The following is a 15419-nucleotide window of genomic DNA, read 5'->3' as shown; positions in this document are numbered from 1 at the left end:
ATGAAAAATATCCAATTTAAAATTTTCAATCAGAAAAATTCAAATAAGACACCTTGCTGTTATGCCACTGTTAAGCCATATGCGAGTTAACAGTTCTAGTTTCGATCAGCTGTTTGGGGTAAACAAAAAACCGGCATAGGAATTTTATTTCTAAAATACATAAATATGTTAAAGATAAATCCGCGAATGCTGATGCAACAGTGCCTGCGCCACGCCCACAGCCAGGTGCGCGTCCGCTTCGCCCCAAGTCCCACGGGTTACCTGCATTTGGGCGGTCTGCGCACAGCCCTGTACAATTTCCTGTACGCCAGGCATTTGGGCGGAAAATTCCTGTTGCGGATCGAGGACACGGATCAAACTCGACTAGTGCCCGGTGCCAGTGAACGACTGGTGGAGGATCTGCTCTGGGCAGGCATAGAAATTGACGAGGGACCCGGTTTTGGCGGTCAACTGGGACCCTATGTGCAGAGTCAGCGAACGGAAATTTACAGGTGATTAATGAATACATCAGGCAAGAAGATTCGATTACACAGACGCCTTCTAATTCTCAGCAAAGCCATTGAAGAACTGCTCCATAATGGCACCGCGTACAGATGCTTTTGCACCGAACGCCGTCTGGATTTGTTGCGTAAGGAGGCGCTGAGAACCCGGCAAGTTCCACGCTATGATAACAAGTGCCGACATCTAACGACTTCGGAAGTGGATTCCCTACTGGCCAAGGGTACACCCTACTGCATACGATTCAAGCTGACGGATCACGAGGAGCCACTGGATGATCTCATCTACGGCAAGGTGCATCACAATGTCAGCGACAACGAAGGCGATCCAGTGGTCATGAAGAGCGATCAATTTCCCACCTATCACTTTGCCAACGTGGTGGACGACCATTTGATGGGCATCACCCACGTCCTGAGGGGCGTGGAGTGGCAGATATCCACCACCAAGCATTTGCTGCTCTACAAGTGGGTTTCATTGATGTTTTTTCTCTATGATTCTGTCCATTTAGAGATATATATGTCTCTTCTCAGAGCTTTTGGCTGGCAGCCCCCTAAATTTGGTCACCTGCCGCTTTTGGTGAATGCAGATGGCACCAAGCTAAGCAAACGTCAAGGAGACATTGGCATTCAGCACTTTCGGGAACGCGGCTACTTTCCGCAGGCTTTAGTGAACTATGTGGTTTCTGCAGGCGGAGGATTCGAGCATCGTACCAATGCCAAGCAGCAGCTGCTCAGCATGCAGGCGCTCCATGAGCAGTTTCACATAGAGCGCGTCAACTCCCATCCGAGTCGCCTTAATCCCGAACTGCTCGATGATCTAAATCGCCTGGAGATTGTGCAGCGTTTGTCTGGGAATGAGAGTCGTACGAAATTGGTCAATGAAGTGCAACAGCTGGTGAAAGAAGCCTATCCGCAACAGTAAGCCCAAACATTGAATGCACCATAAACATATCTAACTAATCTCCCGTTCTATTTTAGCTCCAACTTAGATCTAGCCGAGGAGCACATATTGGATGTGCTGAATTGGTCATCAAAGCGCTTAACACTGCTCCAAGATTTGACCAGCAGCAAACTGAGTTTCCTGTGGGTGAAACCCAGCGATTTTCAAATTAAAGACCTGACCGCAGAGCAACTAGCTCACTTGCTGCAGTTAATCAACGCTATCCAGGACTTTCACAAGGATGAACTCAACGTTAAGCTTAAATCCTTTGCTCAAAAAGAAAACATCAAATTCCCACTAATGATGAAAACACTAAGAGCAGCCCTAAGTGGCCTAAAAGAAGGTCCTGGCGTAGCGGAAATGATGGAGATCCTAGGCAAATCCGTCACTCTCGAACGACTCAAAGAAGCTCTGCCCAAGGAAAGTCTGCATTTAGAAGAACATCAGTGATTTGGTTAAGTTCTGTTGTATTTGTATGTATATATAATAGATTAATTTATATATTGATAACTTTTGCAATTTGAGAATAAGATCAATGAGTAGACACCACATGTAGAGTCAAAATTGTGTATGGTTAATCTGCATCAGTTTCGGATACTATTTCCTCTCCGCGTTCCGTTTTGGCATTCTCGTTTTGCTCGTTTAAGCACCATTCCTAGACGTTAATATACTAAAATCGCTTAGCTAAAGTCGCGATTGGTAAGAACAATGGGCGCTGCAAGGCTCCAGCCATAGATGAAGACACCCAGCCAACTGGAGACGATCTTGACCCACATGGAAGCCTCGTTGCCGTTGAACAGCTCGATTTCCGAATGAGGTCTGTGGGAATAAAAAATTGCTGGGATTATATTTTCCTAGCACGATAAGTGCTGTTGCTACTCACTTGTACCAGTTGGTCAGGGTCATCATGACATAGAGCGAGGCGCAGACGAAGACCAAGTGGAACATGGACCAGGAGTAGGTGACGCCTTCGGTCTCGGTGTCGGTGCTCGGCTTTCCGCTGCCATCCGTGCCCGCCTCTGTGTCTGATAGAGCTTCTGTTAAAACTACATTAATCAGAGTGCAAGAGGAACGCCAGTTGGCCATATTTTTCACACAGTTTCGAGTACCAAATAACCAAGTGGGGATTAGTTGGGTTAGTCGGAAAAGAAAATAAAGAATAAACAAAGCGGCAATAGCAAACGAGTGTTAATAACCAGTATTAGCTTGGGTTTTTCTTTTTTGTACAGCGAGGAAAATGAAAAGTGAGGGCAAAGCGATCGAATGAATGCGTGATGCAAACTGTGGAAATGTGGTAATCGCTGGGAATGCGAACGGAGCACGGCGAATGGAAACAGAACACTTACCACGCTTCTCGCTATTATCGTGCGAGATCTTGGATACCTCCACCGCCGAGCTAATGCAATTGTACAGGATGCACAGCAACCAGACGACCAGTCCGATGATGTTGGTCGTATCGAAGGTGACCCTGGTGGTGTGGGTGGGCGGTGCTGCCGTGGTGGTTGCATTGCCGAATCCCTCCATCATGCCAAACATGCCTGGATTGCATTCTTTCTCTGTTGATTCAAAACAACCAAATGAGATATACACATATAGGGTTCTGGATTCATTTTCCTACCAGGATTGTTGGCCACTGCCGACCAGGTTAGATACACCGTGTACAAGGTAACCAGGGAGCTCTGCAGTAGGCCAGAATGGGGCAAGCGTTCCTGCACAGCTGGCAGAATCGAAATGACGCTAATCGCCAGACAGAATATGAGATTGATGGAGATGAAGAACTTGTTGATGCCGCAGCCAGTACTCTACAAATATAAAAACAATGCTAATTACAAAGTAAATAAGCCATAGAAACGACACTCACGGTGGTGAAGTAGATATAAAGCAAGGTAATTCCAGTCAGCGATAAGATATAGCACAAAAGAGTGACCCCAGCGAGGGCATAGTAGTATCCACGACTGTTTTCGGCGCTTTCTGTTGAAAGAATTCGATAATTAGCGAGTTGAATCATTTGGGAGATGGGCCGGAACATGACTCACCTATCCAGTTTTCAGCCAGCGAGTGAGCGAAATCCACAATGATGACCAGCTGGACGAGTATGAAGGCCAGGCCACCAATTAGACCCACCCACATCATGGCCGGACCAAAGGATCCATCCGGAATAAAGATGGCTCCAATCGCAGCGCCAAAGCAGATCAGAAATTTCAGTGGCCAAAAGTTGTTCTGGATGTGCGAACGCGGATCCCTGGAGCTCTTCACACCCAGCATAATCAGTGACATCAGAGCGAAAAAGCAGGCCATGCCAAAGCAAACCCTATATACTGCCATGTAACCAAGTGCATACTCGCAGTCGACTTGCAGAGATCCTCCCGAGACAGCGCTGAGTGCTCCCGAGCTATACGACGAGGTGGAGTTGATGCAGAAGGGCATCTTCTTCAGGGTGTCCTGCAGTCCAGGGGACAGCGCAATCGCCCCCAGTACGGTGCCCACCAGGAGGATGAAGGCGTACATGAAGCGCGATGAGGAGGCGTTGGTGCAGCTCGGGCAGGCGGAGCAGCACATGCTGGCTGCAGTGCCTCCACAGCACATGGCGCACTGGAAATGCAAGAATTAAGTATTAAATGGAGACGCAATTGAAGAATTATTCTATTTGATCCAACTTGCTAATAAGTTTTGTCAATAATCCGGATTAATTGAATGATCAACCATCGAAAGTTAAGTTTGCAATACATTTTTCATATTGTTTTCAACTTATTAAAAATTTAAAAATTCATTAAAGTATCTAATAGCTCAAATTGCAAGCTAAATCTTTCTTTTAGATGAAAATCATAGCAGCATTCATGAGTATTGTGAAATTAATAAAATGTTGAATTTCTCCGCATTTGAAACATATGTCTGCTTTTATTGATTTGTAGCCAATGTAAAGAATTTTACCTGGCTAATTAGCTCGCAATTTTCTTACCTGAGCGGCTGAACAGATGCCCAAAGCAGCTCCCATTGTTGCAGCAATAAACTTAGATTTTTACTTTAGTCAAACTGCGTTTTTATTAAATTAAACAAATCTTTGTTTGTGAAAATGATAGAGATGGACTATTTACTGCCTATAGTGACTATCGAATACAGCGGCTGGCGATATTTTTCAGCAATCGTAAGCAGTTGTAAATTTAAAAGTAAATGGGATCAATTCTTTCGCATATTTGCATTTTAAAAATGCTCTTTCAATGTCTTAAATTTTTCAATATGTTTCAAATTTTAAAATTTATAGTTTTAAAATTGAAGTAAATTACTGCAATTTTCTGTACTTCCACAGTTGCCATGCTGATTTCTGCAAAAGTCGGGAGGTGCCATCCGTTCCCTATTCAAATTTCAAAACTTCTGCCACTCCCTCCCAGATGGCGCTTTGCAGTTTCTCAAAACAAAATAGTTTGTCTCCTAAAATAAACTAACAAACGTTATAAATAAACATAAAACATTATTGAAAGCTGAATGAGAGAGAAAGTTCAGATCAATTTTTGTGAATTAAATCATAAACTAATATTATATTTTGAATTAACTTAACTATTGTAACAGTTATTGATAGAGTCGAAATAGGTAATACAGAAAAAGGTTCTATTGATAGTAGTTTTAAAAGGGTATCTGTTCAGTCAACCAGCTAATATTACCGCTCATAAATCTTTAAATGTGTACATAAATGGAGATGTTCTTAATTTTAATAAATCTAGTCGCGAAACTCGAAACTTTACCTAAGGATCGAGAAAACATTTGTTCATAAATTGAGCGTAAGCATAATGGAATATTATTTAAAAAGTTACTTAATATCATTCTTTACTTGTGTTATAAATTAGTTGCTTATAATTTAGGTTGACTCCACAATTTTAAAATTTTTACTCATATAAGTTTTTATAAAATCTATTCCTTGATCTTAATTTCCAGTCACTGGAAGTGGGTTATTTTTAGTGCATCTGCACTCGGCCGATTGCATTCGAGAATACGTTCGCACGCGGCATCTGGCCACACTGCCTGCAACGCTAGCTCGCCTTCGCAACGCGAATCCGCTCATTTCAAATTTTCAAACTCCCGAGAGCGGTTGCGGCGGTGTCGAGACAGCGGCTCCTGAATCCATCCGAATCCGAAAGCGAATCGCATCCAGCCAAGATATCCTATCGTGCAGCTGAAACCCGAAACCCGAATCCGAGTTCGAAACGAAACGAATCGCAGTGGTGGTTTCTCTCTCGCTCTCTAGCTCTCCCTCTCTCTCGCGTGTGTGTATGTGTGCGAGTGGCAGGAAAAGTGCGAAGCCGAAATCTTTTTAGCTGAAAGAAAGCGCAACTTCAATTAGCGAAAAGCAAGAGTAGCTAACAAAAAGAAAAGCGGATCGAAAAGTAAAGAAAAACAAAAAAAAAAAACAAAAGCAACAAATCGAAATGGCAAGCGAAGTGGCCCAAATACCCGCCGAGGAAACGCCCGCAGTGGCGGCGGCGGAAAAATCAGAGGAGCCGGAAAAGTCAGCGGCCCCGCCAGCGGACTCAGCGGCCGCTCCAGCTGCCGCCCCCGCAGTGGAGAAGGCTGAGGATGCCGATGGCGAGAAGAAGGACGGCGAGGCCGGAAAGCAGGACAAGCAGCAGGATGGCGAGGAGCCCAAAAAGGACGAGGCGGTGGCAGCACCCGTGGCGACCAAATCGGAAGCCCCGCCCGCCCAGAAATTCAATGTGCACAAGACCAACTTCGAGAAGGACATCATCTATCTGTACCAGTTCTCGCGCACCCCACTGCTGCCCTCCCTGTCGCCCTACTGCCTGAAGGTGGAGACCTGGCTGCGTCTTGTGGGCCTGAAATACGAGGTGAGTGGTGGTCATAAATCCGGGGAAAAAAACCATAGAAAATTCATGAAAACCTCATTATAAATCGAGCCATCATTTGGCATCCTTCAAAGTACCCAGGATAATTAGGGAAAACCCAAAAACGGACTAGGTAGAATCCCAGGAAGAGCCGAAAACTCTCAGATATTCCAGAAATCCCAGATTTTCAAGGCATTTTTGCGGTACAGATTTTTTCCCAGCTCCTGCGGGAGAGAGCGAGAGAGCTCGGGGAAGAGAGCCAGCGCCGCCATCATGGTGTGCTGCTAAGCCTGCCCGTGTGCATGTGTGTGTGTGACCTGCCCTGCCCCGTAACTGAAAAGGGATACATTTGTGCCGCCTTCCCTCTCTCTCCCAGCGCCCATGCCTGTGTGTGTGAACCTGTAGCCTGGTCCTTTGCGCGTGTGTGTGTGCACAGCGTATACATAAAATTTGTGTGTGCGCCGACGCCGCCCCTCACCCCTTCATCTCTTTGTGCTCCCCTTTGCAAAAGTCGTGCTTCAAATTTTGCACTTGCCGACTCTCTCCTTTTGTCTCGCTCCCTCTCTCGCCGTCTGCTCTTTGTCTTTTGTTGCTGCACTGTTTTTTTTTTATTTCACTTTTCTTTCGACTTCTTTTTGCACTGCACGAAAAGTTGTCATCTCTATGCGCTGCATGCATCTTTTCTTAGCATCTTCGAGATCCATGCAACTGTGCTCTCACTCCATCCACACAACAGCAAATTTTCTCTCTGTATACTTTAGCAGGAGCAGCAGCAGCAGCTTGTAATTGCTTTTAATAAAAATTGATGCAGTTTAAGCTGGACTCAGAAATAGCTGTCTCCCTCTTCGCCTTCCAACTCCCCTTCTCCTTTTCCCTTTCTTTTCTTATCCGTTAAGTAGCTGTAATAGTGTTGGGGGCTGGGTGGGGGGAGTGGCAGACAAACAACTGTCAACGACTTCCAATGGTGCCTTCCATTTTGGCTTGTTGTTTTTTCCTTCACTTTTTAAAGCGCGCGATGCGGTTTGCATATTTTTCATATTTTTTCTGTGCGAGAGGAAAAGCGTGTAGTATGTGGTAGTGGCCGGGGGAGAAATGGGTGCGGTCACCCGCACAAAAACTGGCGACGCAATTGCTGTTTAATCTTATTAATTACATTGGTTAATGAAAAACGAGCCCCTTGCGCGGAATGTTAATTGATGCCGTCGCCTTCCAGATGCCGATAAGCAATCGCCCCCATATGTTGCATTCCACGAAGCAATTATGATTGACAGTCCGTCAGTGGCCGCTTTTCGGCCCGCAGCTGGAAATTACTTTCCATTTTCACGATTATTCCCAATTCCACTGATAAGGCGCAGGCTGCCCAAAATACGGCGGCATTCGATTAGTAGGAAGGAGGGAGTGGGGGGTGGGTAAAAAAAAGAGTTCAACAAACTGGGGACCTTTGACATTTCTGGCATGGTTTGTTGTTGCTGCAGCGCGGCATTAATCATGGAAAAAAAGGGAGGGTGACTGACTGTAAATGCAACTGACTAAGCCAGTTTTCCCCCCTGCTGCTTGCGCTCGGCTGCATTTCTTGCCTGCTCTCCTCCTTTGTGTACACACATTCGTCAGTGTAAACAAGAGCAGAAGTTGTTTCTTTATTGATGATAAACCGAATGCATATTTTTTTCACACCACATTGAAGGCGGCGCCCATTAATAAGCACAGCAGCAACAACAACAACAACTGGGCATAAGTTTCGCTTTTGAGGCGGTGGCCCGCATTGCTAGCATTCCTGAGTGTCGCGCTCGTAGATTGTGCAATTAATTTACATTTTCTCTGCCATATGCATTGCGGGCACAGAGCGATTAAAATTCAAATGGAAATGCTGGCGCGCCATTGCATTTGTGCAATATTGCCGGGCTGCAATTTCAAGGTATTCTGGCAACGCTGCTGCCTCTCCTGCTGCAACTGTACATGTGCGAATGTGTGCGTATCGTATGTCCATGTGTGCGTGTGTGTGTATGTTGGGAGGAAATGGAGTTTTTTTGCTTCTCGTTTTTGTATTTTTTACGTTTTATAGCTGCCTTTGTTTTAATTAATAAACCGCATATTTGCATTTAAACAACACACAGTGGACGGCCTTTGTTGTTGCTCACTCGCTCCAGTGCAATTCTCCCGCTCTCGCTCTCTCTCTCTGGAACTTCTGTGCAAGGGTGTGGATACACTCACACTCGCACACGCAGGCTGCATAATTGCATTGCTGTTGCTTCTTCTTCTGCTGCTGCTGACTCTTACACTGCGAAAAAAATGAAAGAACAAAGATTGAGGAGACGAGCGATTGCCTTAAGTGGCATAACGATTTAATAAAACATAAGTATTTGCATTGTGCGTGGGCACGAGAAGAGGATGGAGACGGAGCCGGAGATGGAGATGGAGAAGAGGAAGCTGGCAGACAGGCTGCCTTTTTTGTGGATCATTGGAATTGAAAAATGGACTCCACCCTTTTTGCAGAGCGTTGCGTTGCGATGCTGGAAGGCGAAAATCTCTCTACAACAACAGCGCCCTCTCTTTCCTTTCACTCTCTCGCCGATTCTCTCTCGGCTCTGGCGGACAACCACACCCTGCCTCTCCCTTTTTTGGCAGAGGGCGCGAAAGCATAAAATATGCCAACGGTTGGCTCTTTGTTATGGCCCTCGTATGTACATATTTCTAATTAGAAATTATTATGTAGATTTGTGCAGCCAAGCTGAAAATGAAAAGGTTCAGACCGGACACCCGCCGCCTATAACTGTCACATTGCTAACGGTAACGCTTCGTGCGGACGTGTGTACACACTGGAAGGCATTGGAATATGTCAAAATGTTCGAATAGCAGGCAATTGGAACGACGTTTTCCCTCCCGCTGTGCGGCGTGTGTGTGAGTGTGCGTTGTATAGGGGTGTTGGTTTTTGGGTGGGTTTTTCGGTTTTCGAGTCCGGGTTTTGGGTTTTTGGGTTCCCGGGAGGTACAGCTAGCTTCTCGTGTAGTGGTTGGTTCATCAGCATCTGCTTGGCATACATAGGAAATGCCCAAATACACACGCAAACAAACGATTGCCGGCTAGATGTATGTCATGAGCGCCATCTAGCGGCCGGAATCCTTGCGGGGGAGTGAACTACATTTTGCATTAGTCATGGGCGTACAAATAAAAAAATTCCTTCCTGGTTCCATATGGACATTTACAATTTATGAGTATCTTTAGAATCTGGGTTACAGCAGAACATTTACTACGATAACTATAGCAAATAATAATTTCCTATAATCCCTCTATGCCCATGAAAATTATGTCTACAAGATGAAAACAATAGAACATAAACTCAATTGCTCAAAACTTAATTAAAACAGTAACAGTAACATAAAATAGTGACTAAAACTTCCCCAAATTGATTGTACTTGTGTGTATCCAAAATGATGGCCATGCTTTGAAAATGAACTCTTGTGAAATACGATTGCCAATTTAATGACCAACTAAGGCAATATTTGTTCTCACTGCATGAGTGGCATGCTGCCCGCAGATAAAAGGGTGGGGTAAACAATCACCCACTCCCCCACATTCCTCGCACAATTAGTCATCCCACGCAACAAGATATAAAATGAACATGTATTCTCTTTCCGGCCTTTGCAGAATGTCGATCATAAGATGCGTTTCCGCTCCAAGAAGGGTCAGCTGCCGTTCATCGAGCTGAATGGGGAGGAAATCGCCGATTCGGCCATCATCATCAAGGAACTGTCGTCCAAATACGAGAAGTACCTGGACTCGGGACTCACCGCCGAGCAAAGGAATGTCTCGTACGCCACGATTGCCATGCTGGAGAACCATCTCATCTGGATCATCTTCTACTGGCGCGCCAAGTATCCGGACAATGTGCTCAAGGGCTACAAGGTCAACTTGCAGCACGCCCTCGGCCTGCGGCTGCCCAACTCGATTCTGAACTTCTTCTTTAAGATCACCTTTGGTCGCAAGGTAACTGGATAGTTTGTGATATTTAACATACATAGGTCATGATCGTGGTCCACGATCTTCACTTTCCCCGAATTTGTATGGTTATGATTAGAATTTTCATTGGAACATTGCATACTTTTGGTCATTATCGTAATTGGTTCTACAGAAGTTGTTTACTATCATTCATACCTAATATTTCCTTAATATATCAACATCTTTTGACACATACTTCTAGTTGAACAATAAAACAAATTTATAGGTTTTATTGTTCGTAAAAGTAACATTTAATTACAAATAGCTCATACTTTGGTACAATTTTTTATTTGTACATTTCATAAATGCATATTAAACAATTATATTCTTTCGTGATCTTAAGAGTTGAAGCTTTAAGTGAATATTATTACCATTTTGTTGAAAGAGACTGTACTCTATCTTTAACCAAAAGAAATCTATTGAACTCCAGTGTTAATCGAAATCAGACAAACTAAGTGAAAGTGGAAACCGGAAGCTAGTCAAGTAGAGAAATGTTTTTAGTGTAGCGGATTTAGATGTTTCAGAAACTCAACGCCAGCAGCTGAGCCTCCAGTAGTTCCAAAAACCGGAGATATCCGCACTTTGTTTAGATTGAAAACGTAATCGAAAGCCGGGTAGGTTCTCGAGTTGGCTGGCGTTGTGGATTAGGCGGGGATGGATGGGTAGTGTAAATAAACAATACTTGAGAATTAAAACTAAGCAAGCGGTGGCGTATTATATTGCACCTAGCTGTACATAAAAAGAAAAGAAACTCCAAACACACCACCACCATCCCCGCACATAGTTTATCCCGAAAACCCCGATGGCATAAACAATAATTCTCTGGCGGGATGCATTTGTTTATATCAAATCGATCGGTTCTCACATAACCAACCCAAATCAAAATCAAAACCCAAACGGGAAATCGAAAGGAAAACAATCATTATTTTACGACTAACTCTTGCATGGTTTTTCTCTTTTTTCTTTTTCGTTCTTTTTTGCATACTACTTTGGTTTTGAACATCTAACTGTGTAATGCGTAATGCCCCCGATCCCAAAAAAAAAAAAACTCTAAAAACTCACATCACCTCCACCACCCCGATTCCGTAACGTATGCTTGTGCATCCCCCCGTAACCCCCATCCGTAACTGCTGTACGGCAAAACAACTATTGAACACAACAAGTGGTTCCAGGGCACGAAGAAGCTGAAGGCGCACGGCATCGGTGTCCACAGCGCCGAGGAGATCGAGGAGTTCGGCAAGGACGACCTGAAGGTGCTCAGCGAGATGCTCGACTGCAAGCCTTTCTTCTTCGGCGACGAGCCCACCACCCTGGATGTGGTGGCCTTCGCTGTCCTCTCGCAGCTCCACTATCTGTCCAAGGACATTGCGTATCCGCTGCGCGACTACATGACCGAGAAGTGCCCCAACTTGATTGGCCACGTATCTCGCATGAAGGACAAGTGCTTCCCCGACTGGGACGAGATCTGCACGAAGCTGGACCTCAATGCGCACATTCCCAAGCCAGAGTGAGTAATCTTGGATGAAAACTTTCCAATGGATGATCGGTGTACTAATTCATTTTTCCCGCTTTTCCGACAGGCCCGAGACCAAGGAGGGCAAGGAGGGTGGCGAGCAGGAGAAATCAAACGAACAGGAGGGCACTGAGGGCGACAAGATCGAGAAGGAGTTGGAGAAGGACAAGGTGAGTCTTGAGTCCTGTAAACCAGATGGTCTATTCTTGGGTTTTCTTTGTAAATTGTTAATTAATTCCACACACCAAGGACAAGGATAGACCCTCTAGTCTTGAATTTAAGTTACCTTTAGCCACATACTAAGCCATGTCCTTCTATTTTGCAGTCAAACGAGAAGGAGTCGACCGAGGAGAACAAAGAGAAGGAGGAAACAAAGTAAATTCGCCGTTAGTTATATGCGTACATATATCTAGTATATGTGTATGATCGAAGGAAACAGAAACACCCACATACACACACATTATATATATATACATATGTAGTACGATACTATATAGTAAGGCCCTATATAGCTAGGCGCTACGCTCTCATATATAAGCATTCAGACATCAGAAAACCACTCGAAAAACAAAAACGAAAAAAAACATCAAGAACACCCATTTACAAACCTAGGACAACTGTAAAGCAAAAGCAGGCAAAAACCATCAGCAAGAGAACGATCCACTAAGTAATGAGAAAAAAACAAAAAGCATATACAATAACGTAACGTAAAACTTTGGACATCTTTTTTTATATATTTACATGACGACGTTTGTATTACAAGAACAAGAAACAAAAAGCAAAAAAAGTGAAGAAAACGTAAAAAAAAAACCGTAAAAACCATTTAGTATAAAATTATAAAAGTTTATACGTATAAATATTAAGACGATGAATGAAAGCGATGAGAGCGGGGGGAGAAATTATAAAAAATTAGTTAAAGAACGCGAATAAAACAAAGAACAAGTGAGCAAAACGTGAGTAAAAAGAGTGAAGCCAGATAGGACGAAAAGTTAGCGAGGTGTAGAACAGCATTCAATACGCATTAATCATTAGTTTTCATTCAAAAGCGATCTATATAATACACTCATCGACACTCACACTCACTCTCACACACACTCAACAAAAAACACAACACAAAACAACACACTCTACACACATATAGCATATGCAGCAACAATTGCAACTCGATGGTATTGTTTACTCTTCCAAAATTGATTAAGCTTAAAGTAACGAAAGTAACGAAAGGAACCGCTACCAGTACGATAGGAAGATACGATAGTGATGGTTAGTAGGGATGGCATGCAATGGGGATGAGAATGCAAATGCAAATGCGAATGCGAATGGTATAGGAATGATATAACGGAATGACGGCAATTAAGTTTATTTTTTATATATATATGATTGCAAATAGTAATTTTGATTCTCGTGTGCAAATAATTAAACAAAATGGATAAAATTTATTACTTATAATTATATACATAAACATTATATACGCCCATTATGCATAAAGATGTGTATAAAAAAAAACAAAGCAAAACAAAACAAAACAAAAACGACAAAGCATAAAAACTGTATGTTGGTTCTTTTATTATATTATACTTTATTTCTATAAATATTATTGTAATTGTACTGTGTATTATGATTTTGCTAACCAAAATCCCTTAGTATGAGATGCTCATCGATATTTCACCCCCATACACAAAATCAAATCAATTCGAACCAAAAAGAATACTCGGCCATCCAAACGAACAAAATTTACCATTTATTTTGTACGCAATTGTAACTACTTTTATATGTATGTACATATGTATGTACATTCTCTATTTTGGTACGTCCACTGAAACAAAATTATAGTACGCCTCATTTGATTTTTCAACTGTCTTGTGTTTCATACGATTTAATTTAATGATATTGATTATGCAAATATATATATAAATATAAACATCATTTCTATTGTAATTAAAATGCTGCAGACAACAAAGACGAACGACAAAAACTCATAGAAAACACAAAAAAAACATCTGAGGAGAAGCCGGAGCGGAAGAACTGGAAGAATTCTCCGCGGGGAGGTCACTACCCCCCTCGCGTTCTCCTACTCCAACACTTTCTCCCTTTACATCCAGTTGGCCTTCCGTTTATTCACGGATTCCTCGGTGTTTATTGTTTTCCTTTTTTTCTCGCCAACTTCTCATAAAATCAAAGAATCATCATCAGCCGCAGATGGAGAATGGAATGAATGAAATCTTTAAGTAAATAGGGTAAAACTCACGCAACTAAGAAATGAAGAAAAGCGAAAACAAAAACATATACAGAACCCATTGAGGCGCGACAGAAGCAGTGAAAACAATTTGGGGGAAGGTCAAAAACAAGATATGAAGCAGGAGAAGACGAGCGGGCGATCGATCGATCCACGAAGAAATCTCTATAACGATACGATTTGTAGACTACGCAAGTATTTTTATGTATTAAAGGTTATGTTGTAAGTTTTTATCACAATATTTGTATTGTAGCTCAGTGTTTTATATGATTATATAAAATGGATAAAGAAAATGAAACAAAAATGAAATGAAAATGAAAATGATAACGATAAACCGAGATGAAACCGAAAACCATAAAAGCGTAAAAACCCGAAGAGCAAACCCGGACAGAAAGAAAAATTATTGTATTACATACATCTTATATATAATAAATATGCTTCTTAATAAAAAAACAAAACAAAACAAAACAAAGCCCCGAATGCGCGGAAACTGATTTACGATGCTGGCACGCACTGTACCGATAAAGAAGTCGCATCGGTCGACTTTAAGCCGGGGTGGCTTTACTTGCCCACGGCTGTCCGGGAAACGGAGGAAAAATTTAATTATGACACCCGAGCTATCTTAGCAGAAAGACCCCTGATAACTCTAATTCAAGTTTGCTTATTCATATCTAAACAGTCATACTGGCCCATGGCTATAAATTTTACCCGATAGCAAGCAAGCCCAATTCTTTTCGGTGTGTTCGTTGTTTTTTTTTTAGTGGTCAACAGCAATCAGGCTAGATGAATCAGTTTTTGTGGCACTTTTAATTGGTACGATGATTTCGTTCAATTTCCCCAATTACAATTGATCTCAGTTAAGAAGTTAATCGAAGCCAGGCAATTCAATTAGGCCAAGCGAAGAAGTAAACACCCAGCGGTGAACTTTCTTGCCCGACTCAAGGTCACAAAGGATATATGTACGATGAACATACATACATATTAATATTTTTACGGCCGCACATTATATATTTGCACCCAGATATGCCAATCAAATTGACATTCAATTCAATCTGACCCAATATTACGATGACGGCGACGGTGGGGGCGATAATCGATATTTGACCTAGGCCAATAAATTCTTACCACCTGCCCCATTTTTTGCCACAGTTTCGAAGTTGTCTAATCAACATTTAATTTGATGTTCGATTCGAACGCTTCGAAGCCATCAAACATCAAACGAATGGCAGGGGGCTTTTGGGTTTCTAAGCCCCAACTAATCAAGGCGAACACATCGATGAATACCAGGAACAATCGTAAAAACCAACCACCCACCCAACCCATTTGCCCCACCATTTCTGTCAGCGACATTTCTGACAATTTATTGAAGACGAATATTCCAATCAGAGCAAATCATGCGAAT

At 42.8% G+C, this 15419-nt stretch overlaps 3 protein-coding genes across 13 annotated transcripts; 2 read left to right on the top strand and 1 right to left on the bottom strand.

The window, feature by feature from the left end:
- The first annotated feature begins 99 nt into the window (after window positions 1-99).
- On the top strand, window positions 100-1985 carry GluRS-m (Glutamyl-tRNA synthetase, mitochondrial). The gene is made up of 4 exons (NM_140637.3): window positions 100-491; window positions 552-962; window positions 1029-1415; window positions 1476-1985. The coding sequence occupies exons 1-4, from the start codon at window positions 166-168 to the stop codon at window positions 1885-1887; spliced, it is 1536 nt and encodes a 511-aa protein (NP_648894.2). The 5' UTR covers window positions 100-165; the 3' UTR covers window positions 1888-1985.
- On the bottom strand, window positions 1891-4555 carry Serinc (Serine incorporator). 6 transcript variants are annotated; one of them, NM_140636.3, is made up of 7 exons: window positions 4397-4555; window positions 3474-4029; window positions 3299-3408; window positions 3056-3239; window positions 2784-2993; window positions 2321-2483; window positions 1891-2256 (listed from the first exon to the last, which is right to left on the bottom strand). In NM_140636.3, the coding sequence occupies exons 1-7, from the start codon at window positions 4430-4432 to the stop codon at window positions 2118-2120; spliced, it is 1398 nt and encodes a 465-aa protein (NP_648893.1). In that variant the 5' UTR covers window positions 4433-4555; the 3' UTR covers window positions 1891-2117. The 6 variants fall into 6 exon arrangements, with proteins under 6 accessions (NP_648893.1, NP_001261947.1, NP_001261948.1 ...); NM_001275018.1 differs by having other exon boundaries at window positions 1891-2275; window positions 2321-2474; NM_001275019.1 differs by having other exon boundaries at window positions 2321-2474.
- An 893-nt stretch (window positions 4556-5448) lies between these two features.
- fax (failed axon connections) lies at window positions 5449-14481 on the top strand. 6 transcript variants are annotated; one of them, NM_079382.7, is made up of 5 exons: window positions 5449-6275; window positions 9918-10256; window positions 11432-11775; window positions 11849-11951; window positions 12107-14481. In NM_079382.7, the coding sequence occupies exons 1-5, from the start codon at window positions 5859-5861 to the stop codon at window positions 12158-12160; spliced, it is 1257 nt and encodes a 418-aa protein (NP_524106.3). In that variant the 5' UTR covers window positions 5449-5858; the 3' UTR covers window positions 12161-14481. The 6 variants fall into 6 exon arrangements, with proteins under 6 accessions (NP_524106.3, NP_001014587.1, NP_001014586.1 ...); NM_001014587.4 differs by having other exon boundaries at window positions 5493-6275; window positions 11441-11775; window positions 12107-13699; NM_001014586.4 differs by lacking the exon at window positions 5449-6275 and adding an exon at window positions 8828-8949 and having other exon boundaries at window positions 11441-11775.
- Window positions 14482-15419: the final 938 nt, after the last annotated feature.

Source organism: Drosophila melanogaster, chromosome 3L (assembly GCF_000001215.4).
Source record: "Drosophila melanogaster chromosome 3L".
In the NCBI taxonomy this organism is placed as follows: Eukaryota; Metazoa; Arthropoda; class Insecta; order Diptera; family Drosophilidae; genus Drosophila; species Drosophila melanogaster.
Note: the sequence above shows the minus strand (reverse complement) of the source record. Positions and strands in the feature narration are given on the sequence as shown.